Source organism: Peromyscus californicus, unplaced genomic scaffold (genome assembly GCF_007827085.1).
Source record: "Peromyscus californicus insignis strain IS unplaced genomic scaffold, ASM782708v3 Scaffold_15__1_contigs__length_86483966, whole genome shotgun sequence".
NCBI classification, from domain to species: domain Eukaryota; kingdom Metazoa; phylum Chordata; class Mammalia; order Rodentia; family Cricetidae; genus Peromyscus; species Peromyscus californicus.
In genome coordinates this window covers 34,803,813-34,831,229 of record NW_026294447.1, presented here as the reverse complement: position 1 = coordinate 34,831,229, position 27,417 = coordinate 34,803,813, and the positions used below count along the sequence as shown (strand labels likewise).

The 27,417-nt window shown below is 35.0% G+C and overlaps 1 protein-coding gene across 1 annotated transcript in view; it reads left to right on the top strand.

The window, feature by feature from the left end:
• The window catches only part of Mdga2 (MAM domain containing glycosylphosphatidylinositol anchor 2), a 794,049-nt gene that overhangs the window by 506,457 nt on the left and 260,175 nt on the right, over positions 1-27,417 (top strand). The window contains 1 exon segment of the mRNA XM_052738256.1: positions 8,220-8,352. Coding sequence (XP_052594216.1) covers positions 8,220-8,352 — 133 coding nt within the window.

Genomic DNA, 27,417 nt, shown 5'->3' with positions numbered 1-27,417 from the left:
TGGGCAGTTAAACCATGGGGAAATTAGATATGGAGGCACTGTTCTTTCTTTGTCTCTGTAATGCGCCCATTGTGCTCCTCTGTTCTGCATAAAATCTCACCAGGATATAGATATTTCTACCATTGTAATAACTGTGCAATACTTCTTGGTACAGTCAGAATTAGTTCAGAGTGACATGAATTTTCTAAGTCTTAAAATAGCACTTGAACTGGACCAGCAGATCAGTCTATTGTGACAGGGTCCTAAGAGGAAGGACTCCTGGATAGATCAGATCATACGGAAGATAGGAAAGTTGGGGTCAGGAAGTCTTGCACAAGGAAATTTATGAAGAAGTACAGCATCAAACTGAGGGGAAGGGGTTGGATAGAGTCAGGAAAAAGCCATCATATAAAGGGAAAGTGTGAGCAAGAAGCTAATCAGGCAATGTTGCACAAGGGGAACAAAGGACCAGTGCTTCACAGATTAGCACAATGCTGTCTTGGGACTGATACTCTACTCTCTTCAGGGTTAAGAAGAGCCAAGTCCACGGGAGGTAAAACCTTAAGTCCTTTGAAGCCCTGGACCCAGTCCCAGGTGCGACCTGGCCAAGTCTGCACCCTGTGCAAGGAGAGAAAACTTGCCTCTGAGAAAGCCCTGGGTCAGGCTAGATCTCAACAGCATTCTAATTGTGATTTTGCTTTTGAAATGGAAGTTAGAATATAATGCTTGTAGTGTTGTAACTCCAGTAAAATTCAGAACCAATTTTGTTTACCTAACTATAGCTTAGTTCTCATTCACCAACGTTTTTCCATGCTTTCCTCTCTCAATTTTTTCCATCCTCTGGGGATCCTGATCAACACTGATCTACCATGAGATCAAATTTCTCATATTCCAAATATGAGTGATGTCATGCAATGTTTGATTTTCAGTACATGTCTCTATTGAACACAATGACCTCATGTTTCACCCATGTTACAGAGAAGGACAAGGTTTCATCCTTATTAGTTGGCTGAATGGTATTCTGTATCACACAATTTCATGATCCATTTCTCTATTCATAGAAACTCCAAGCTTGTTTCCTGATTTTGGTTATCAATGAACCAGGAGTGTGATCTTTCCTTAGCAAAGTGATTTCATTTCCTTTGGATACATGCAAAGGAAAGGGATTTTGTTACCAGGGACTTTTTTATGATATAATTTTTCTTTCTTTTTTTCTTAAATTACATTTATTCATTTATTTTACATCCCAAATGCAGTTTCTCCTCCCTCCTCTCCTTCCGTTCCCTCCGCCCACTTTCCCCTCCCCCAGATTTCACTCCTCATCTGTTTCTGGTCAGAAAAGGGCAGGACTCTCATGGGTATAAGCAAAGCATAGCATAGTAAGTTGAGGTAGGACTAAGCTCCTCCCCTCATATTAAGGCTTGGTAAAGCAACTCAGTAGGAGGAATAAGTTCCCAAAAGCCTGCCAAAGCATTAGGGACAGGCCCTTCTCTCACTGCTAGGAATCCGACAAGTAGACAAAGCCATACAACTGTCACATATATGTAGAGGAACTAGGTTGGTCCCATGCAGGCTCCTTAGCTGTTGCTCTGGTGTCTATGAGCTCCTATGAGCCCAGGTTAGATAACACCTTCAACGATATGGCTAGATACAAGATTAACTCAAAAAATTATCAGTAGCCCTCCTCCATACAAATGATAAATGGACTGAGAAAGAAATCAGGCAAACAACATCCTTCACAATAGCCACAAATAATATAAAATATCTTGGAATAACTCTAACCAAGCAAGTGAAAGACCTGCATGACAAGAACTTTAAGTCTTTGAAGAAAGAAATTGGAGAAGATATCAGAAGGTGGGAAGATCTCCCATGTTCATGGATCTACCAATTAACATAGTAAAAATGGCCATCTTACCAAAAGCAATCTACAGATTTCATGCAATCCCCATAAAATTTCTAACACAATTCTTTACAGACCTCAAAAGAACAATACTCAACTTCATATGGAAAAACAAAAAACCCAGGATAGATAAAATAATCTTGTACAATAGAGGAACTTCCTTATCTCAAGTTCTACTACAGAGTTATAGTAATAAAAAGAGCATGTTACCGGTATAAAAACAGACCAATGGATCAGTGGAATTGAATTGAAGACCCAGGGACTATGTTCTTGATGATTAGCAGAACCTTCATTTCCCTTTTTTAATTATTGTATTAATTAATATTCTTTCTAACTGTGCAGAGTTTCAGTTTCTTCATATCCTCCTCCTAGGTTGTCTTCCATTCTCTCTACCATTTTTCTAGAGTAAAGTTGCAGTTAATTTTTTTCTTCTAATATGTTTTTTCTTTATTTTCTTTTTGAAGTGAAATGATATCTTAATTTAGATTGATTTATATTGCTATAATGACTAATGATGCTGAGCATCCTTTTGTATATCTCTTGGCCATTTGTGTGTCTTCTTTTTGAGAGATACCTGTTTTACTATACAGACCATTTTTAAATGAAATTATTTGGGTTTTTATTTAGGAGGGGTTGTTAATCTATTTTTACAGTTTACCTTTTGTCACCTTTTATAATAGAAATATCCATCCCCTTAAGATTTAAATTTGCAAATATTTTATTTATTAGAGCTATATTTTTGAGAAATACATTTTTGAATTGTGAAGTCCAAATTTTAAGCAACAGATTTTTAAAATAATTAATATTAAGAACCCTATATGTCATAGGAGATACAGAATATTTTTGTCTCTGTGGTCCTTAGGACCTCACTTAAGAAACATAAACCAACATGTTCACTGGAAATTCACAACAAAGCACCATGCAGTGACTTTTTTTTAAAAAAAAGATGTCATAGTATAGGGAAACAGTAGCTGTCAAAAGAAAGATAATTTACTTTAATTGGTAATGTCTTACTACACTTTGAAATGATAAGTATTTTTTTAAAAAAGCTGTCCTTCAGTTAATAAAGGAAAAATAATGGATTGAGAGGTCCATTTAATGGCAAAATACTAGAAGTCAGAAATTCTCCTCTAACTAGTAATGAAACTAATTGTATGGTAACAGAGTTTATTTGAGGAATGAATATCGTTATGTTTAGATTGCCTAAAGCCTCAGTTAATTAAATAAGTTTTACATGAAATGGACTTCCAGTGAAGAAGAAGTGTTCATCATTTCTTAGCATATAAAAAGCATTATGAGGGAGGGAGTGGTGGTAGAATACAGAGTGATTTGGGTGAAGGAGATATTCAGTTATCAAGAGTAGGTGGAGCATTACCTGAATCAGAATAAATGAATGTATGATAAGTCGATGGTTTGTGAGGGTTTAGAAATCCAGCATCATATCTTGGGTTTGGAAAGAAAAGGCTGCCAAAAAAAAAATAAATGAGTCAAAAGCAGGTTTATCATTGTCTTGGGAAAGACAACAGTGTGGAATGGATGATGGCTTAAGTTCTGAGTCTGGAAAAGAGAGAACATGATAGTGATTGTCACTGGGAAAGTAGCAACATCCCAAAAGAAAGTGAGTAGAAGGTTATAGAGTGACTGACAAAGTGTGGAAGTGAGCGCTGAGAATTGATATGACTTGGAAAATCAACATCAGATAGTTACAGCAGAACCTGGGATGAGAACAGAGTTGAGAACTTAAGAGGGGCAAGGAAGAAATAGTGCAAGGAAAAAGCCAAGGAAATCCAGGAAGAAAAAAAAATCAAGTATGGCAGGGTTGAAACCTACTCTTTCTTGGTCAAGTATGAAGTGAGTGAATGAATGTGTGTGTGTGTGTGTGTGTGTGTGTGTGTGTGTGTGTGTGTGTGTGTGTGTGAGAGAGAGAGAGAGAGAGAGAGAGAGAGAGAGAGAGAGAGAGAGAGAGAGAGAGAGAGAGAGAGAGAGAGAAAGAGAAAGAAAATAATATCAGGAAAATAGAAGTCAATAAGCTACTCTAAGAAAAAGAAATGAGAGAACCAGTGCTTATTATAGATCAAGGAAGCTAGAAGAAAATAAAGTGCAAAAAACTCCCAGTATGAAACATTTCAAGTAAAAGGACAAAAACAACAATAAAAACAGCTACACAAAACCAACCACCACAGCAACAAAGTAGAAAGACCTAGAATTCAGTTACTGCAATATTATTGGTGATTTTTCAAGTATGACATATTTTTCTTTTGAATTAGTGATTTGTTGGGTACCTATTCACAGGGGCTAACTGATATGGGGATAGTGGATGAGGTTTCACTAGGAGTGTGCTTGTAAAAGATTGCAGATTTAATTTGTATCATAGAAAATAAAATGAACAGCCAACCAAGAAGGGATTAGATTAATCTAACTATAAATACTTACACACTGGGGACTGTCAAAGATCATCTAAAATGTGGGGGAAACAGAAAGGTATGGGAACATAAAAAGAAATGTTATATTAACAAAATAAAACATCATTAATGATATTAGTGCTAATTTCAGTAGACTCTTGAAAAAGTAGTAACCCAATGAATATGAATTAAAGATAATGTCTCACTGAGTATATCCTTATGAAGTATAATTAACTCTGTGTTGAATAAAGATTCTTCATCATTAATTATGGACCTAAATCAAACTGTTCCACACTGTATTTACTTGAGAATTATTATCACTATATGGCTGTCTTTAGAATATTGGCTTCATATAATTGAAACTCTTAGAGAAACTTAGAGATTGCTTCCACTTATAACTTAAAGTCATTTTGTATAAAATTATAAATATATAAATATTTAATTCTATGTATTATATATTATTTTTATTATATTGTATGCAGTTATATACAGCAATATGCCACTTACATTTCTGTGGATTTACATTTATTTCTTTTGCTAAAGTTTCACTTGATTTTGATATTTTTGTCTTTAATGCAATTTTCACTCCTTTCTGGTTTTCAATTGATGTAATCTAGATAAGTTTTTACAAGAAAATAATACTTTTTATTGCACACACAAATATGATCTGATTGTGTGTAACTGAGTGAAAGTCTTTTCTTAACATGTGTTTGGTGGATAAGTGATATTTCATTAACATCTATTGAATTCATAACAGGTGCCAGCCAGGCAGGAAATTCTGCATACACAATGAATACCAAGCAAAGCTAAATGAACTGAAAGGTGGATGGATATGGCAGTTTGAACTGAAAAAGAATTATTAATTCTAAAAGTGTATTTTCTGGGCTAATTCTGTGATTGCCCTCATAGTACAGTAGTGAGAGAGAGTCTGACATGATTGTTGCCCTTAGGTCCTTACTGGAAAGGCAAGGAATCTGGGAAAGATAAATCCATTGCCCAAATAAATGTAAAAAATGATACTATGAAACAGAAACAGCTCTTTTGGAAGGATTTTTCTATTAGGAGGAAGCAAACATAGAATTATTTGTGGAGAGGTAAGGAGTGTTGGCATCCAAGAAATAGGTGGAATTAAATAAGCATGGAGGTAAATAGAACTGTGAAAATGGATACTGGATGTAGTTTAGGGTATGAGACGATGAGATGAGCAGAGATATGATGTGTTTATTTGTTAAAGCAACACTAAATTATTCATGTGATTTAGCATGGAAATAGAATGAGCTGATTTTATACTTAAAAACAGTAAGTCCCCAACCATGATGGTGCATACCTATAGTGAAACCTTGATCAGGAAGATTGTTCCAGACTCGCTTGGGCTATATAGCTAGACTCTCCTCCTCTCTTGATAGATTGGTAAATGATAGATAGATAGATAAATAAATTTATAGATAATAGATATTAGAGATTATAATAGACAGTATAGATTATAGATAATGGATAATAGAAGATATTTATATCTAAGAGATTAAAAACAATGAAAATAACTTTGTAAGGTGGTGGACATTCACTTTGGTCTTGTCGCTATGTCATAATGAAAAGGTCTAAGAAAACAAACCATTGTACACCATAGAAACATATAATTGTTATTTCTCAAGTATCCATTACTAATGCTGAGACAAAGGTTGAAATATTGTCCTATTTGTTTCAATGCATCCTCCAACTCTGCTACATACATTTAGGAGTTTGTCAGCTGAATTTATAGTCACTGTATTAAAATTAAAAATAAGTGAAAAAAGATAATTTGAGATCAAAAATTTAAATGCCAACAAAAGAGCTAGCTGGAGGAGATCCTGAATATGTGCATGAAAAGCTACAGTAAAGTCTAAGATATGTTATTAAGGAAAAAAGCATTGGTTTGGAGGCACAGATGTCAAGTTTATTTTAGGACATGTTAAACTTTCAATGTCTATGAAGCATCAAAAGCACATGTTGAGGCGAAATTTTGGAAAGTAGAAGACAAGTGTTCACCTGGAGCTGAAGGAGTCTCTGAAATAATGAGATGGGTAGAACAACAGAGCTTCAGTAGAAACTGGGAAGCACAAAATGCCACCCAGAGGAACTTGGACAAAGCGAGATTAGCATTGGAGCTATAGTCCCGGGTGATACCAATATTTACCTGTTTTCCAAGAAAAGTGCAAACATCTGAGCAGTGAACATCTTAGGATAATGAACTGAGGGCTGATGAGATGGCTGAGGAGCATTTGCTGCCAAGCCTGATAATCTGTGTTTGAGCCCCAAGTTTTACATGCTGATCAGTGAGAACCAGATTCTTGCTACTTGTTCTGTGACCTGCATATACACACATGAGCACTCATGTAAACACACACACACAAAAAAAATAGAAAATTTAAAAAATAACTTGGGTTAACTAATTCAAGTGTAAGATTTTCTTTCTGCACAGCTAAACACATTTATTGAGGCATTTTATATTTGATTTATGATAGCTCTGTGTCACAAGTGAACATGTTTAACTATATTATAAAACTATATTGATTTCTGTATGTGTTTGTGTGGGATCTTTGTTTTAAAAAATGCAATGCAAAGTCTTTCCTAAAACAAGGCCAGTAATTCACATGACTTAGCAGAGAGACTGAGTGATCAGGCTTCATATTTTCAGAAAAATGAAAAAAGTAATTATGTGAGGTGATAGGGGTGTTCATTATTGCCATGATTATTTCACAATATGAATCATAAGAGTTTTGCTTATTTAGCCGAGGAGAAAGGTTTTATGTGTAACCGGTTTAGAATTGAAATTCGACATGAATGGAAGATTGTTAGCATAATGCCACGTGCACTGGTGTAGAGCTCTCTCCCATTTGAGGAAAGCCAGGCTGTACAGCTGTGTCTATGGAAGAGATGGACTTAGGCTTTCTGTGTTAAGCCACTGAGTACTTCAGTTCACACTGGCATATTAGGTACATGGTGATTTTTAAGAATTAAATGTTATTTAAGCAATGCAAAGAAAAAAAAAACCACATTGCCCTTTACAACTTAATGTCTGAAATAAGAAAATTAATATTGCGAAAGTTCTCCCATGTAGGAAGTCATTAAAATGTTATTTTGTCATGAAAAGTACACTCCTTAGCAGAGGAACCGTTCTCAGAGTCGACAGGGAAGATTTTATGAGATAAAATAATTCCAAGGATTCTAGCCTGCATTGAGCAGGAGGATCTCTCCACTGGGGGTTTGTTCTCTTTACACTTGCAACAGTTCCATCCAGTGCTCCTACAGTCCCTTTCAGCAGGAAATCCTAAAGTATTCTAATCACTTCTGAGTTAGAGCTGTTTGCAACACTCCACATTTGCGTGGAAGACCTACCCCTGAGCTTCCAAGTTCAAACAGCAAAGACAATAACAATTCTGAAATATCAGGAAACTTACTCCAGTCAGAGTAAAGTATGGTATCTGCCTTTGCTCCATCTACACCAAATATTTATGTATATCAGCATAATGATCGATCATTAAATTTTCGTCTCTAATTTGCTGTTAAGCCAGCATTTCATTTGTTGGCTCTTCTTCAGAAGTCCTTTTTATAATAGTGTTTCCTGTTCAAGTCTGCATAGACTGCCGTGTTTGTTGAATAAACTCGATTATTAAGTGTACTGTTCAGAACTTTGCATGATAATTTGCATAACTACTGCCAGAAGTAGGCTTTCCTCCCCTAGGAGGCAAGTGTGCAAAGAAAACATTATGAATTTTCATTGTTGTCTGTTTGTTTTTACCTCTAGGCATATTCCAGTATGATGCTTAAGTGTGGTGTTTCTTTTTTCATTTAGGACACATTCTGCTAATAATGTGATTGAATGCTTTGCAATGCTATGTGTCAGTTTATTCCTTCTGGTTACCACGGGCCTCTGCTAATGACCTCTTCTCCCATTTCAGGGTGAAACAAAGATCTTAAAGCTAAAGAATCTTAGACCTCAGGACTACGCTAACTACAGCTGCATTGCTTCAGTGAGGAACGTGTGTAATATTCCAGACAAGATGGTGTCATTTAGACTTTCCAATAAAACAGGTACAGAACTGCCAGTGTATTTTATATATGTGTTTTCTGCAGCTAGTTTTTAGAAAGCCCTTTAATCTTCCTGGGCAGTTGATAGCTACAGATGAAGAGAGTCTTGTTTTCTCAGAGATGTTTGGCAAACCTCTAAACAGGAAAAATAACAGAAAGACGCTGTGTGATGTTACTATGTGTGCAATGTAGAAAATTCTAGTTTCTTAAAATATTGTGGTCATAAATGTTACAAATTAGCCTATATGTCATTTAAAGAGAATTTTGACGAGTATTGGATTCTTCATATAAAATTTTATCATCTAATTTGCTAAAAATGTCTTATGGTTACAAAGCTAAATAAGACTCTTTTGTATGTTATATTTTCAAATTTAAAAAAATGTAATGGGTAAATTCAAGCAGTTTTTATCAAGGCAGTATTTTTATACAAGAAATAATTAATGTGTTCAAATATCTTAAACACTTAGAACACACATTATTTCTTCTCCCAGAAAAAAACTGATAAGCGAATTCTAACCAACTCACTTAGTGAAAAGATTAGAGTTAAGACTTTATAGAAATAGTTTCCAAAGTATGTTTCTACTTTTGTTTTGTATCTGTTCCATTGATTTCTATCTGTACCAACAAGTTGTTAAAAATTGAAATGTCTACTCTTTTATTCATTTATTTATCATTCAATAATTTCTTCATATCCTATTGTGTGTCAGAATTTATGTGTAGGGATATTGGCTAAATGGCTTTACAGTAGAAAATGCTGTATTAAACACTGTATGAAAGTCAGACAAAGCAAATATAAAGATAATGTGGGAAGAAAAAGCAAGCTTTACTAGCGAGGGTATAAAATATTTCATAGAAAGTATGTTTCAGAAAAATAAAGGAAAATCCTAGTGGTCTTAAAACATTAAGTTAGTGAACTTATACCATTTTTTAAGAAAGAAAACAGCATATTGAAAAAAATAGAATAGTAACATGTAAACACTATAATCATTTTTATGCTTGACATGAAAATATTATGAATTATTCAAAATTTTAATATAAATTTAGTTTCAAAAATAGCATACAAGTTATCGCTATTATTATGGTCATTTTAAACTATGTGTGTTTTAGTGATTCTCCTTCCCTTTAATCTAGTTTTTTATATTTTTTAAATATATTAATTTATTAGTGTCTGTGTAAGACAGTGAGCGTGTGAGTGTGAGTACATGTGTGCAATGCACATTTAGAGGACAGGGGGCAGCTTTGGGGGGTCTCTTCTCTCCTTCCACCGTGTTTTAGGGCACCTTCTCTTGGTGCTGCTGTTGAAAATGTGGGTCTGTGGTCAATTCTTCTGTCTCCTCTTTCTATCTTATCACAAGAGTGCTAGGATTACATAAGCACATAAACAGAGGGGCTTTCTGTGTGGGTTCAACCCTGAACTCTGGGTGTCAGGCTTGTGCTGCAAGAGTAGTTACCTGAGAAACCATATCCCCAACTATTAACGTGTGTGTGTGTGTGTGTGTGTGTGTGTGTGTGTGTGTTAGAAGTCAGATGATCCATGGTGGAAAAACAAAATAAAATGGAACTACTTCCTATTAGATGTGTAAAGGTAACACAATTGAGTGAAAAGGAACAATTCAGTAAATATATTACTTATGTTTCGCCTTACATTTGAACAGGGCTTTATTAATTCTTAATGTCCTCTGACAAGCCAGTTGTGGCTTTTTGTCTGTATGTTTGCTTGGTCGTGTCTTTTCCTATGTTTGTCAGGTAGGAAACTGTCTCATACTGATTAAAATTGTCTCATGTAAATTAATCTGAGACTGGACTAAATCAATGGACACATGAACTGTTTCAAGACCAAAACTTCAAAAATTCAACTTAACATTATGTGTTGCAGAAGTCTATAGTTTTGTTATTTCACAATTCAAATGGGGTTAGGGATGACTGATTGACTCTTATGCTTGAAGAGTTATTTCGACTGGAGAATGAGGAGCACTTTAGCTTTCTTGGAATTACTGAAAAGAAATTCAAGCTGAAGCCAGAGTATTTTATTAGACATAAATAAAGATGTCTTACTTCATCAGCAATATTAGAGAGGAAAGTGACAGAATTCCTAAAGCCTGTTGAAGCAGCTGGGTTTTTGAGTAAAACAATAGGTGCCTATAAGCTCCATTTATTGTTCTTCTGACATGAAAGAAAAGCATGAAAATCAGGAACATAATCACTGTGACATCAGGTGTTCTGTTAGAAGCTGCAGGATACACACAAAATATTAAACCGCTCTTTGGCAACATATTATGGAAAACATGTACACTATACAAAGATAAAAGGTATATTGTGAATATTGCAATAGGTTTGGTTAGTGTCCTCTGTAACAAATATGTTTATAAAATGGAAATTTGGAGATTTTAGTCCTGATAAAGAACAAACAATAGACAAGTGTAATTTTACTATGAACACACTTGCAAATGACAATCTCTGTGGTCATTTAAACGTGTTAATGAGGATCAATCTAAAGCCCTGTTTGCACAATGCTCAAATGACACAATGAGCTAATATAGAAACAATAGCTTCATTGATAATTGTTCTTCCAAGTTCTTATAGCAAAGCAGTTTCACCATGAGTAGATTGCTGGGTCCATTCTATACCTGCTGAAGCAGAATTTTGATGTGAGACCTAGGAATATAGACATTGAAATAAGCTTAAGTGGTTGTTTTGGATAGCAAGATAATGTCTTTGTTATCATAGTATTTAAATGAACTCATTCCACTCTATGCATATGAGCTTTTTAAAGAAATCAAGTTGCTAGTGCCGTGTCCAGGAATCATTTTAAATGTCAGAATCATCTACACATTACCCAACAATGGCTTGTGTTGGCTTTTTCAGAATGAATTAGAATTACAGTTTAATTCTGTATCAAGTTAAGGAAATTATTCAATATTTTTTGATCCTCAGTGATGACATACTATAAAAATGTGTCTTGTCACAGTATATATTACATTTAGACCAATTTTCCTAACCCTGTTATGATCATTCATAGCACTTTATATAAAAATTATAAAATAACATTTATTTATTCCTGTCACTCACACTGACCAAGTAACACAGTCCTGTGGCCAAGTCCAAAGACTGATGGTTTTATCCTTTTCTGGTAAACTATTGATGTAGTTTTATTTCTCATAGTTGATTAGAGTAAGTTCACTTAGATTTGTAAATTTGTAATCTCAATAAATATGTGTATTTTGAAATGAGCATAATTATGATAACTAAGAAATTATTTAAAATATGTACCTACTGTACCCACAACATAAGGGTACATAGGAATTATGATAAAATTTTCATTTATTTTAATGTATTTCAGCCACTTATATGTTGATGTCTCGTGATTTCAATGGCAATGAGGATTAAGTAGGCTACCTATATTAGGATGGAAAACATGTTTTGTACCTGCCTGAGAGGTGATGATGAAGCCGATAGAGAAACAAGGCAGGTGGAGCTAATTTTACTTAATTACATAGATTCCTTGATTTGGTCTACACAGCCTCAGCATTTATAAAAATTACCTAATTAAGATGCCTCTCTTAAATGTGGGTTACATCCAGAGAGGAACGCGTTACAAAAGTGTAACTGAGTAAACAAGTAGTGAGCTCCCATACCTCCGCTGGGTCTCTTCTTCCTCCTCCTCCTCCCTCACCTCTTTCTTCCTTGCACCTCCTTATCCACCTCTTTCCATCTCTCGCTCTCTTGTCTCTCTCTTCTCTCTTTCATACTCTTCAATCTGTCTTCATCAATTTCACAGAGGAAACAGATAAAATAAAACTTAGCATGCTCTGCTCTTTTCATAGTGGTCTCCTAGGTTTAGCAGAATGCAGCCTACATGTTATAAGAAATAAAATATTTTAGTTGTAGCAATTTGATAGTCAAAGTTATGAAGCAAAATATATAAATGCTTGTGGTGATATTGTGTTCCCCAAAATATTGTGCACCTTAATAAACTTATCTGAGGTCAGAGAACAGAACAGCCACTAGATAGATATAGAGGCCGCAAGTTGGTACACATGCCTTTAATCCTAGCATTCCAGAGGCAGAGATCTGTGTGGGTTCAAGGCCACAGATTGCAGGATCAAAGTGCCTTCACAATTAGTTTCTGGTAGGAGCTGTCTTCTTGAGTTGCCATGGCCTCCTGATCACTGTGTAGTTACATGGCTTTTCCTCTGTGCCATGTGAAATGAAATGAAAGACCTGTACACCTTCTTATTCATGTAGAAATTCTTCCTTAGACCAGCGTCACACCTATTGTACATTAGCTAACTTATGATTTATTCCTATTGGTTCATTTCAAAATAGAATGCTATTCTGATTCTTTATAGCCCTATCTACTTTTTTTGGGAAAATAGGAAGAAAGAATTCTAAGGGAGGAAGGAGGGTTGAACCTTAAGAGAAATAGACACTATTTTGTTTTGTTAGTGTCATTATTTTTTAAAGCAGGGTCCAGAAGCTAATGGCACTGTTAAATGACAGTGAAGTATGCATTTTTTTCTGGTTATAATTTTTCATATTTCTAAATTTAGTATATGAAATACTAGGGAAACTTTTGACTTTTGTTTTTTTTTTAACCATTGAACACCTTAAGATACTAGAAGCAAATAATTGATGCTATCTGGAACAAAAAATGTTTTATCAGTCTAGAAGCCAACTTTTAACAGTAAATGTTGTTAGACTGTTGTTGACAATAACATGTTTTCCTGGTCAGGCATGGTGTTTCACACCTGCAATCTCAGTGTTCAAGAGACTGAGACCGAGGATTAGGAAGAGTTTGAAGCCAGTCTGAACTATGTAGTGAGTACCAAGCCATGGAAGGTTAAATGATAAAGCCTGTCTCCCTCAACAGGGTCCCCATGGGGCAGGGTGTTGTCCAAAGAGCTTTTTTTTTTAAGGGTTTTGATTCAGAAATTTAGGGTACAATTTCTGGTTCTGTAAGTTTAGGGTCATTCATTGGCTTCTGTTTTGAAACTTAGGGATAACAAAAACAAAAAAGTAACCCCATTGTTTGCTTTTATAAGCAATAAATCTAGGTATATAAAACATAAAAGTATTTGATACATGGAAAGCATTCAGTAAATACTGTTTATAATAGGATTAATAATCTAAATAATAGAAGGAAAGATATACTTAACCACTCAAGCTTAGATGATGAAGAAAGCATCAGAATTTGCTAGGTTGCTTCTTTCAGTCACCAATGACTAGTTGGAAAAAGTTCATCATCATGCTTTATGTTTGTTATCAATAGACTTCTCTCTTACAAATAAATATTATTTCCCAGCAAAATCTACAGACATTAATGCTTATGATAGATATATTTGTATGTGACTGGAAGCACTAATAAAAATATAAAATATGACTTCTTGAAATAGTTTAGTTTGTAGGACCAACAGAAAGCAAACTCAAAGCAGTCTTTGGATATTCTCTGTCACATAGTGTACCAGACTTTTCCTTCTTTTTTTTAAATTTTATCTTACTTTTTATTATTATTATTTTATTTATATATTTTTCCCTCTTTTTATCCCACAGGTCCTTTGCATACACACACACACACACACACACACACACACACACACACACACACACACACACACACAAAATGGCTTTCAGTTTAGTTTTTTGTTTTTGTTTTTGTTTTTTTCGAGACAGAGTTTTGTTATATTGTCCTGGCTGTCCTGGAAGTCGCTCTATAGACCAGGCTGGCCTTGAACTCAGAGAGATCCACTTGCCTCTGCCTCCCCAGTCCTGAGATTAAAGGTGTGTGCCACCACCACCCAGCTTCAGTTTAGTGTTGCTGTTTTATTCCTGAGTATGGAAGTGACTGAGTCTCTGAATCTATATCTACTTTTTGTGCCTTTTCTTGGGCTCTTTTTCTTCTATTGGTTTGTTTTGTCCCCTCTTAATGTTAGTATTTTTTTTCTGTCTTGTTATATTTCATTTTATTATTATCCATCAGACGCCTGTTTGTTTTCTAATGAGACACGGAAAGGGGGTGGTCTAGGATGGGAGGGGGGCTAGGGAGGAACTAGGTGGAATAGCAGGAGGGGAAACTGTAATCAGGATATATTATGTGAGAAAAAAATCTAATTGCGTAAAAAGAGTTTTTAAAAAAGGAGTTTGTAAAAAAAACAGAGGAAACTCATAAGGTTGTCGATATACACTAGATCATCAGTCTAAGTGCTTTCTCATTTCCTAAGGTAATCAAACTTAAATGTGCTCTAGACTCACTAATGCAACTTCAGATATAGGAAAATATAGATGATGGCTTCACCGTCAATTGGGGAGAAAAAGTAATGGTCATTATGGGGTTTCAACTTTGCTCTTCCTGGGTTTCCACAGCAACAAGATGACCCAGATTTTCCAAAATTCTATTACCATAGTAACCGAAAGTTTGCAAGTTGCTGGGCTCTCCCTCTACCTATGTATCTTGTTGTCCTTCCAATGAATTTTTTACATTCCTGGTATCTAAGTTTATTTTGAGACTGCTAATTCTTATATAGAGCATCCCTCATCAACTAGTAACTTTTCCAGAAGATACATTACAAGGTCAAAGAAACTTTATTAATCAAATGAAAGACAGTAGTACTATACATTTTGGCATAGAAACTAATGATATGAATGTTCTTTCAAAGCAATATGAATATTTTGAAACATCATCAAATAGTCTGTTTTATAAGAACATCTAAAATGGTCACTTTCGCTTCCAGTGTAACTGTCTTTAATTTAGTATGCTACCTGAATTTATAACAAAACCTTATTTATTTACTTACTTACTTGGGTTGGGGAGTGCTTGTGTTCCTCGGTGCACGTGTATGAGTCAGACAATAACCTGCAGGTGTTGGTTCTCTTCTTCCACCACTTGGGATCTGGGCATAAAACTGCTTCTCAGGCTTTGCAGAAAGTGCCCTTAAATGCTGAGCCATCCACTTGGCCCACAAAGCATTACTCATAAGAAAAGCCTTTAGGAGCTTATACCATTCTGTTTAATAATTGTTTCACTGAGTTAGTGAGGTAAATTAAGCACCATTTTTTAATCCTGAGAACATTAATTTATATCTTAAAACTGAAATTTGTAGCAGATGGTATGGTTCTTTCCAAGTCAGTTTCCATTTTCTAGCACAACCCTTAAAAGTCACGTTATGCTTGTGCCCTGCCTGCTGGTCATCAAAGCCACACATTAGGGTGCAACTTCTGCTACCAAGATACATAGTCTACTAACCCCTGTCCCCATGTCAGTCAAGGTGGTCCAGTACTTTCAGCCTGAGCTTTTTCAATTCATAGAATCTTTTCATTAGTTGGTGGATGGAGAGAAGAAAAGAAAATATGGGAGAAAGGAAAAGAGAAGGGAAAAAAAACAGATAGATTGACCTATGAGTTACTGTCAATTTGTGTAATACTTATTCTGAAAATACACTGCTGGGTACATACGTACGCCTAAGCTCTGAGATGGCATGGGTTCTGTACTATAAATGTATAGTGCACATTCAAATCTTTATTCAGCTTAACATTCTCAACTTAAAGACAGTGGGGAAACATCAATTTAAATTATATGAAATAAAAAATAAAGGCAGCACATTTAAGTTTTTTGTAACACCAGGTTGTTGTTGTTTCTCCCAAATGTTGCTATTTTTCTAAAGAAAACAAATATATTAAACTCACATGTTAAAGTTAAAAAATAAAAAGACAAAATTATATTGAAGCCATGCATTTCAGTACCATTGATATTTATTTTTCTAGCTTCAACAGGAGAATGAATACAACCTGTCAAATTCTTTGGCTTCCCCCTTCAGCCCTTATAATCAGTTACAGTAGTCAAGAGCAATAATTTACATGCTGACACACAGGTCCACAGTGCTGAAGCTGCAATAATGTTTTTCACTTCATGCCAACATTCACAGAGACAATCACAGTGACCCCCAGTCTACTGTGAGAATTACTGTCACTGGGAACCATCAGAAAACCAGAAGTTGCCACAGAAAGTTCTGTTTTTGGAGTTGAAAGAAACTCCCAGTTTTACGATCCTCTTTCCATATCTCAAATTGCATGGATTTTCTTTTTCTGTTTGTTGAAGACCTGGATGCTTTTAGCCCCAAATGGAAAATTTCTGAAATGCTAGGATACTGTATTTTTAAACAAGCAGTTGATTTAAGATTTCTGTGGCAAATTCTGGTTTCCTGAGGAGTTTAGGATCTTGTAAATTACTGACTCTGATGAGGAAGATGCAAAACTTCCCATAGTTACATATAGCTGGTCCTGGTGCCTGTTCTTTAAATGTCTGGGACTCTGAAAGTCCCAGATTTCTTAAGATCTTGTAGTTCTGATCAAACCAGAACACTATATTCTCCAAGTAATTTAATCCACTACCCAGATTTCTCTGTATGAATACTTTCTATGTTTTGTCATTTTCTTTTTTCTCCTTCCTTCCTTCCTTCCTTCCTTCCTTCCTTCCTTCCTTCCTTCCTTCCTTCCTTCCTTCCTTCTTTTCTTCCTTCTCTCTTTCTGTTTTTGTTGTTGGGGTTTTGTGGGGGGTGTTTTGGTTTTGTTTTTATTTTTTGAAGATACAATCTCTCTGTGTAGTCCTGACTGGTATGTAATTTGCAATTTGTCAATGTTAGCTCATATCAAGAATTAATCAACTCTGCACAACAAAGCCTCTATTTGAAAGAGCTGTTGTGGAGTCTATCCATCCCTATAGTGTGGTGATTTTTATCAGTTTCTTCAACTCTTTGGACTTGCTTTGCTGTTAAATTTTATTGATAATGTGATCAGTAGAATAAAGATTGATGAAAAACTTGGACTATAATATTTCACTTTTATTTATCAAGGTAACAATAGCAACAACGAAATTCAGAGGGAATGAGATAAATGTCAAGAAATGGTGCATAACTGCCTAGTCACCCTTGAGCCTTAAAATCCTAGCATGCACAGTCGAGGCTTACAGAGTTTGAGACTATTAATACCTGATTTTTGTCCTATTATACAAGGGATTTATATTGCCCTTCAAAAGAAAGATGGCCAACAAATCACTTTTGAATTAAATGCATTTTTTGAAGGAATCTTTGTAAATAGTGTTTTCTCAGTGACTTTCATTCAGAACTCTCTATCAGGGAAGTGTTACTCCTACAGAAAAGATATGCATCTGCCCACTGTTCTTTTCTACCCATAAGGCATTCAGAGCATCAATTTTCCTGAGGAATTGTATGTCATTACAGATATTGTGCAGATGATTGAGATTATGTGTAAACTGTGCAGGCAAATGGCGGACCGTGATGATGGGAGGGAAAACAATGTCATCTGGAATGCCATCCTGCCAAAGACTCCTTTCATCTCTTTATTCAGTTGTTTGTTTGTGAAAAGTATCAATGATTCAACCTATTAATCTCTACTTCCAGCAGAAATATCACACGCCAGCTGTTTTGTTTTAGCTACTTTTGTACATAACTTGAAAAATAAGAAAAATGTTAAATATTATATGTTCATTAAATGCAAACTCTCTAATACTTATGTGAAGTATGCTTAATGCCTTATTTCTACTGTGTGAGATATCTGTAATAGAGAAAGCCAGACATGTTCTCAGAGTGTCTTGTAGTCAGCAATCCTAATCAGACAATTATATATAAAATTGTCAGATTATTTTTTTTGCCAAAATAGGCATTGATATTTCACCAAAGAACATTTATAAAGTACATTTTCCTAAAAAAAAAATAAGGCAATACTCAAACAGCTTTCCTTCTAGTGAGCTATGAAGATATTTTCTTCCTTCATACTCTGGCATGATCAAATTCATATACCTTTGTTGTCTTTATGCTAAAGATTTGTGTTTTCCAGACTTTGTCTCCCCTGTGTTAACTCATAAGATTTGCTACTAATATGGCTTTATGTGGTCATGGAATCTCTGGTAAACACACACATGTACCTACCAAAACTCCATGTTTATTGATGTGTGTGTGTGTGTGTGTGTGTGTGTGTGTGTGTGTGTGTGTGTGTGTGTGTGCGTTTGGTTCCTGTGAATATTTTAAGTAAGTTGAGAAGACCACATATTGAAGACATGGTATGCCCAGTATACACAGGATATAAGAAGAGGGATAGATTGGAAGGCTGGGAGATAATGGGCAGGCAGAGCATCAGACTCCTGCACATCATTTCTTTGATTGTAAGTCAGGGTACCCTTTTTTATTTCATAGTGTGGCACCTATTTCTCAAAGCATGACAATTTTTTTTTCAGCTATTCCCTTAATTCCTGGTTTGGACAAAATCTTGAGGGCTACACTTTTGTTTATTGGGGGAAAATAAAAGCATGTTCTTCCTGTTGCTGCTCTATTGCTGTAGAAAATAGGCTTGTCCAATTGCTCAGTAATACACTTTAGTTCGTGTATTGGATGACAACACTTTCTGCCGATTCTTTTCAGTTACTCTGCTTGAGTTGCTGTATTGTGCTACTTGGGCATGCTATTGACTGGTGACTCAGTGACATGAATCGCCAATGAAGTCATCAGTATATAGATTACTGATAGACACACAGTGCAATGGCAATTTGTTCATTGTCACCTTGCCTTATTGCTCTTTTAATGGGACTTAATATCAGATTAGAAAAATTATCAAGACAACTAGGCATAGAAAGTTTAACACATATAGATGTGACATTTGGCTTGAAATTACTCCTTAGGTTTCTATTTTAGAAACCCTGAGCAAAATGCTACTTCGATTGGGTAAAAGAAGACATTAAATATGAATACAGGTTAATAAAGTACCATAAGCTCACACTCAATATATAATACATATATACTATATATAATACATATTTATACATATATATTATATATTATACATATTAATCCAAAGTTGATTTCCAATGTATTTGTGTGGTAACTATGTAAATCAATATATATTATAATGTATATCATATGCATATATATGTAAATCAATATATATGAGTATTAAAAATCTGAAAAAAACTTCTGTATTAAAAACAATTAATATTTATTTGCTTTGTGTAGCTGGAGTTTTTCCCAGTCCTGCTTGGCCCACGGTCAGGAGAAATCTCTCTCACCCACCAGTCCTCAACTTGCTCAGACACAACTGAGTAAACACACAGAGACTTATAGTGCTTACAAAGTATATGACAGCAGGCTTCTTGTTACCTAGTTCTTATATCTTAAATTAACCCATTTCTATTAATCTGTAAGTTGCCACATGGCTCGTGGCTTACTGGTATCTTAACATCTTCTCATGGCAGTGGCTGGTAGTGTCTCTCTCCCTCAGCCTTCCATTTCCCACCATTCTCTTCTCTGTTAGTCCCGCCTATACTTTCTACCTGGCTACTGGCCAATCAGTGTTTTATTTATCAATCAATCATCCACAGCAGCTTTGCAAAGATATTTCAGTAGCTAATTAATCTGATAAGAATGGGAATGTAACCTGACAAAAATTAATACTAAATGTGCTGTAACTAATAACTTTGGGAAATGAAATACTGACAGGATAGTGTATGCATGCTTTTCCATGTAGAGAGGACGTGAATTAAGAAGTGATTAAATGTTTGATCTTTCATTGGGTAAAAGTATTGAGATGATTTTATTGCTCTTTACTTTTTCCTTAAGCAACATTCCCTTTTGTGCAGCTTATATTTTCCCTCTGTGTGAAGACACCGCTCTCTCACTTATTGGAAAACGAAGTACCTTCCTTATCACATAACAGCACTGTCCAAAAACACAGAGCAATATATATAAATATTCTGTCTGAAGCCCCAAGATAAGGGCTGCTTAAGTGTTAGACTTGGATAGACTCATTTGAACTAGACCTGTAACAGCAGAGTTAGGCAGCAGTTGGTATTGTCCTCAAGTCAACATGAGGCTTTAGTGATATGGACTACAAGGTCCATAGTTTAAAGCTGCCACCTTCTCCAGTGAAAAGCACAATTTTGTGACTTTGTAATCCAATCCATTAAAGTGTCTCTACCTAAATATAAAACTTGGAATTACAGTCTTCTCTTTGGTAGCTTTATTTTTTTAATACCACTTGTAAATGTGTTTTATTTAATTGGGGGGGGGCAAAACATAAAGATGATATTTGTGCTCTTACATTTTATGTATGTATGTGTGTATATATTATGTTATTGATTAATATAAGTACAGTCATGCACTGCAGATCTGTAGAGGTAATTCTTTTTGCTTGGCTAATATTTTATGTCTATGATTAATAATGCCCCACTTCATTATTGCTCAAGCCCGGCAACCACTGTTCCACACCATGAGTCTGTGAATTTGATTAAATGTGTTAGATATTATATATATGGAAAATTATATAATACGTGTCTATTACCTGATTATATTTCTTATCAAAATATTCTCAGAATTCATCCATGTTTTCACATATTACAGAATTTTTCATTTTGAATGATGTAATTTATTGTGTCATATGCAAAGTTTACATTTACTGTATCCATTCATTCTATATCATTTAGATTTCTTCTGTTTTTTGACTATCATGCTGTAGTAAATGGAAGAGTCCTATTATCTCTGATTCTTGATTTAATCTTTCTGAATACTATTCAGGATCTTAAAAATCATTGCAAAGTAACCTGAAAGTTACATTTTTTGTAAATGATATGCTGATGCTCACTGTACTTGTTTTGTACCATTCTCAATGTAAAACCCTATTTTTCTAAAATATCACCATACTATTACATATTAAAATATAATTGCTATCCTGACATGTATGAGTGATGTCATATTGTTGTTTTTATTTTTCATTCTCTAATGATTGATAACAATTAGAGTATTTTGCCAATATCCATTAGCCTTTTGTGTATCCTCTTTGGAAATGTGTTAGCCATTTTTTGAATATTTTATTGGGATATATATATTTATAATATGAGATTCTTATATGTTTTAGAGAATAACTCCTAATTGCATATGGAGTAGCAATATTTTCTTCCTTTCTGTGAATTGCATTTTCTCTCTGGTGATTGTTCTCTTGCTATGCAGAAATATTTCAGTCTGATACAATCCCTGGTGTTTACTTTTTCCTTTCTTTTTACAAAGTAATAAGTTTACATATGTAAAGCTTTTTGGTCATTGCCTCAGATATTGTAACAACTCTAATCAGATTTATCTATTGACACACTCCAGGAGGACAGGATGTCGATTTGATTTGTTATGACATTTTTCAAAATCCAGGCCAAATCCTAGTACACAGTTGATACTTAGTGAATCTATATCAACTTGGCATTTTTCTTAAAATAATTTATAAATAAAGAACTACATCAAATTTAAAAGTCTCTGGACAACAAAAGCGTGAAGAAAAAGCCTATAAAATGGAGAGGAACCTTTGTGGAGTACTTATTCAAAAAGGAGTTAATATCTAGAGTATACAGGAAGAATAGTAATAGCAAAGAAAGATTAAAGCTTGACCAAAGAGCACTTGATGCATAGATGGAGGAATTATAAGTAAACCTCTTACTTTGTCAAATTAATAATCACTAATACAAAAGAAGATGTATGTACTCATTTCTCATTGAACTCAGTTTATCCTGTTGCTATCCCTAACAAGGTTGCTTAGTCTCCTAGTGAGACTTTTAATACTTGCAACATCATGAGCCCATTTAGATATTTGTGTACTGTAAGTATGATTATGTCCTAAGATGTGGCTTTATGCCCCACGGTTTTCCTTATCATGGCAGAGTATGCTCCAGGCAGGCCTCCTTAGAAACTCTCTAATTTTACTCCTTGATTAGAGAAAAACCCAGGACTCCGGAAAATTATGAACAAACCACAAGCAACATCTTATGAATTGAAGTTATACAATTATACAGTATTCAAAATATAACAGTGAAATAAATTAGTCCCAAAATAGGAAATAAAAGCTAAAAACGCCGGGCGGTGGTGGCGCACGCCTTTAATCCCAGCACTCGGGAGGCAGAGCCAGGAGGATCTCTATGAGTTCGAGGCCAGCCTGGACTACCAAGTGAGTTCCAGGAAAGGCGCAAAGCTACACAGAGAAACCCTGTCTCGAAAAATCCAAAAAAAAAAAAAAAAAAAAAAAAAGCTAAAAACATCTTTATCAGACAAATACTTTAAGTACTATGAGAGTATTTTTTAATTTTGTACACAATTAAAAAACAAAATAGCTAGCTGGAAGATCAATACCAGATGGTCTTCATTTGCTTTATCCTCTTCTTGATTTTTTACACTTAGAAGAGTTTTCAATCTTGACGGATATTGACTGAATTCTTGGCATCTCATTGCAATTACCTACATACTGGTTCTCCAAAAATCACCATGCGCCCCTTATTTGGTTTCAGGGACACAACTTAGCTTAATTATTTTATTCACCAACAGTAATCTTCAGTATTACAACTGAACAAAGAGCTAAATAAAAAAGAGGACAAGACATTCATTTGTTGATCAAAATGTAACAAATTATGTTAAAATAATTCTTTGTCTTCACTGTTAGGAATATAATAGATGTGATTTCAAAATCAGAGAACTGGACAGTCTTCATAGTTCCTGTATTTTTTTTTAAGTAAATAGCTCATGTTGCTTGCTGATTGGTTTGTTTGTAGACAATTGGCCCAGTTTGGCTCTGAAATGGTAGTCCCTTTCCTGCCTTAGACTCAACAAGTGTTATGAATACAAGTGTGTGCTTCCACACCTGACTCAGGTCTCTAATTCTTTTATTTATGATAACATCATTAGCCACTTAATTTTTTGTTATATCCTCTTTTGAGTGCTTATAATACAAATATCAATAAATAACAAACATGGCTTATTCTTGTCACCTTGATGTCTATTCCTAAAGATGCTGCAGTAAAAAGATAACAGTGAGTATCTTAGTGGGAGACTGTTATAATCCTTCTTGTTCCTGAAAAGAGTGAATCAAACCAGTCACCTGGGTAAAAGCTGCAGATCGTGATGAAGACTGGACATTGATATTTAAGCATAATCAATAAGCTAATGGCTTAATTACTAAATGGGTCAACAGTGGATTTAAACTCCAGGCAGCACAAACAGTGAGTTTTTGCTCTGCTTGTGATGAATGTACTCTTGCAATATAGTCTTACTCTGGTATTCCCAATGTCTCCTGTGCACAACAAATTATTTTGAAGCATCACCAATGTCTTAGCTGGAAATATTTAACTTCAGCTTTCTCTCAGTGAGTGATAGCTGTCATAAGATTTTTGATTGTCTTTTGAACTTGAATGAGACCAGGACTACCAAGACCTTATCTGCTGAAAAGGACATGAAAGAACTGTGAACCAACAGAGGAAACTACTTGCAATACTTAAGTTTGTCTTTATAATGCCCTTCTGTATTTATGAAGACCTCTAAGGGCATTAGGTGTTAATATTGGCATCACTAATTGGCTGTGGACATTTTACTACATTGAATGGATTCAAGAAAACCATTGTTTCTAGCCATGTCTCTCCACACACAAGCTTGCCTCAGATGTCAGCATCTTACATATTTTCCAACCACTTTAAAAACATCAGGTTAGACACAAAAGGGGGAAGTTAACTGACTACATTTATTATGGTTTGCTACTTCATACTGTATTCTCATTCACTTCTGACACCTATTTCTTGATTGATAGCAGAGCCTCCCCCTATGTTCGTTATTTATCCTTTCTACAGAATCTTCCTGGAGCTAGTAATTGATTTTGAATGTACACGGAAACAGTGACCCACAGACAGCAAGTCTGCTGCCTTCTGTTCTTAAATTCTCCTGAGGATTGACGTACTTTCTGTGGGCAGACTTTTTTTTTTTTATTTTGACTGTTTTTTAAAACACAACTTAATGATTTCCTGTGTAATGATTTTCTGTGTGTATACTTAAGTATGATCATATCCATCCAGATTTCTCTCTCTCTCTCTCTCTCTCTCTCTCTCTCTCTCTCTCTCTCTCTCTCTCTCTCTCTCTCTCCAAGAAGGAAGCATTTTTATTCTTTTCCCACTTTAATAAAATGGGACATATGTTTCCAATGTTAAGCTTGTTACATGCTCCCATACTAGAAAACACATGGGAAGTGCTTGAAGACTTAAATTCAAGTAACATTTCTTTCTATGTATAACACATGCGTTTGTGTCCACCTTTTCTCTAGCATAGTATGTCTCACTATCACATACAAATCCTGAGTGTCTTTTAAGTTTTGTTTACTTGGAAAGAATTAAGCTTAACATTGGATTGACTGAGATTCAAATATATCTTTATCTTAGGACATTAAAGCTCTCATTTTTGGACCTGTGCTAGACCCTGAAACACAATCAGTGAGACACAGCTGGCCCCTGTCCTTAACAAGTTCATAAGAATCTTGATATTTTACTTACATATGCCCCAAGTAACTTTTTACAGACTAGTTCCTGGATGTATGCCCATATCTGTTGTTTCTTCTTTTTCATCTCCCACTTGTTCAGAAGAGGCAACATGTATCCAATTACTCCTTCATTAACATTTCTCAATATCCTACAGTAGTATGTCCTTGCACTTGACCATCAAGTATATCACTATGCCCTTTTTCACTTGTCTCTATCTGAATGGCTTTCCTAACCTTTCTATCAGTCTCCCAGAAGTTTTGAACATCATTGAAAACATCACATCAGAGTTACAGTGTGAATTTACAGTGCCTGGGTTTAATTCACCCATTGTAGCTTTGGTGTCTTAGCTGTAGGGAATGATTTCCAGCATTCCAGATTAAAGTCTACATAAACTGTTGAACAAATGACATCCAATAGCAGGAGGAGATGTATGTGGCATCTACAAACTGAGTACACTTGGTTAAGAAGCAATGTGTTTTCATTAATCATAAGATATAATATCAACATTTTCGCTTTCAGTAAAGAGACTCAGAGTGCCCAGAACCACTGTTTATCATGCACAGGAATTTACTCTGTTCCTTCCTCTTCTATGTTTTTCTTTCCTTCTGGGAAGAAGCATTGGTGAAACCATTCCATAAACAATAAGGCTGCCATCCACTCTTTCTGAGGACAGGGAAGATAATTTTGGTTTTGTTCATAAATCCTTCAGTGTTTCCACATAGCAACACTACTTTCTGGATTTCAAAGTTGCTGTAATTCCAAACACATTCCTTTGTTCATATTGCCCATCTACTTATGCCTTATCCATCTTTACTGTGTACTTAACATGAACTTTGAAAGAGAGTTTACAGTGTGAGATGTGACTAGTAAATGTTTCTCTCTTCCTCCTCACAATGTTTGAAGAGGAATGTATTTTCACTGTTGTATTAGCTACATTGCTTCCCCTTTCTTTATTTGATTTTTTTTTCTTTTTCCCTAAAGGATGTACTTACTGGCTTCTTGTTGTCAAATTTGAACTGCAAGCATCATGACTTTTGCTTTGTTGCCATTTTCAAGCAAAATAAAGGTTTTCTGGGAACAAATACAGTAATACTGGGACAGTAGGACTACTAAACCAGAGGACTCCTAAGCAACAAAGGGGTCAGCATCATATGCAATGTAGATACACTAGACAATAAGGTAATTAGTGATGAACAGGATAGAATAGGATGCTATAAATTTTGTTAATTAAAATTATATATAATTTCAAAATAATGAACTATTTATTTATGGAGTTTTTCATTTAATAGTTTCTGAATGGTGATAAACTTAGGGACCTAAAACCTCTAAAAGCAAAACACCCAGATGTCTTATTCATTAACGTGCTGGTTAGTTTTTACTGTCAACTTGACACAACCTAGAATTACTTGGAAAAGGAGTGCCAAGGAGGAGTCATTTAATTCAGATTACCCAGATGAATGTCTGTGGAAATTACCTTGATTGCTAAATGGTAGATCAGCCTATTCTGAGTGGCAACATTCCCTAGGCAGGAGGTCCTAAACAATATAAAAGAGGCAAGGGGTATCTGAGAAGAAGAAAGCAAGGATCCATGCACATATTCTCTCTTTACTTTTGACCATGGATGCTATGCTCTATGATCCTGCCTTGACTTCTCCACAATAATGCACCAGAACCTGAAATCGTAAGACTAATAATCTGACTCTTGCTTGAATATTTTTTGGGGTCAGAGTGTTTATCACAGCAACAAAAATGAAACTGAAGTACCTGTCCTCCTGTAGAAAAAATTTCTCTGGATGCTGGGATATCATGAGCCTGGGAAATTAAGGTCCAATGAGTCATAGATGCTGACAAAACCTTCCAATATTCCTGATCATCAAGAGAATTCTAAGGAACAAACTCTTTTGGTTATGCAGGCAATAGCCAGGTTTCCCACTCCAAAGCCTGGTTATCACAGCATCTTTTCTGATATTTCTCCAATTCTAGTCTCCTCGCTTTTATCAACATTCCCTGCAATTCTCTCTGTCAGGACCCATTTCAAAGGATTCAAGTTAGGCAGATACTAACAGGGAGAACATTTCTATCAACTAATTCTTCCTTGTCAGTTTTCTTATGAATCAATTCACTTTCTAATTCTTGAATTACTTCTGTCCAAGGAAACACACTTTGCTCTTGAAACATTTGATAGGTGTATGTAATAAGTAACAGCTTGTGGCCTTTAAATCGTAGTCCAGGTTGCAAACTAGGCTCTATTTTTATAATTAAATACCCCAGGTTCATGGAAGTCCAAAGTCTATGAATATAGATGTGAGCAGCACTGTGTGCTAGTTTCAGATTTTAAAAGAATGTTTACCTTCATGCTTTCCTCCACTGATAGGTGCAATACAAACAATACACCCAAGAAGGTATTTTTCTCTTCCTCACTCAATCTACTTTAATTTAACTAAAACTAAGTTGTTGAGATTTTGTTCAAAATCTTTGTTTAATCTCGGCAGACAATTTTACTAGTGCCAGAGTTGCTAAAATTTGGAATGGACATAAATCCCATTATAATCCCAGAGTTAATAAATATTTTTTTATTATTGACAATTCAATTATTTTATTCAACTATGTATAGTACCATGATTTTAGCAATTTATCTCAGCCAACTTACCATAACTTATAGTGCAAGAGTATTCTAAAGATATTTATATATATGATTGGGGATTGAACTCAAGTCCTCAAAAATGCTAGGCAAG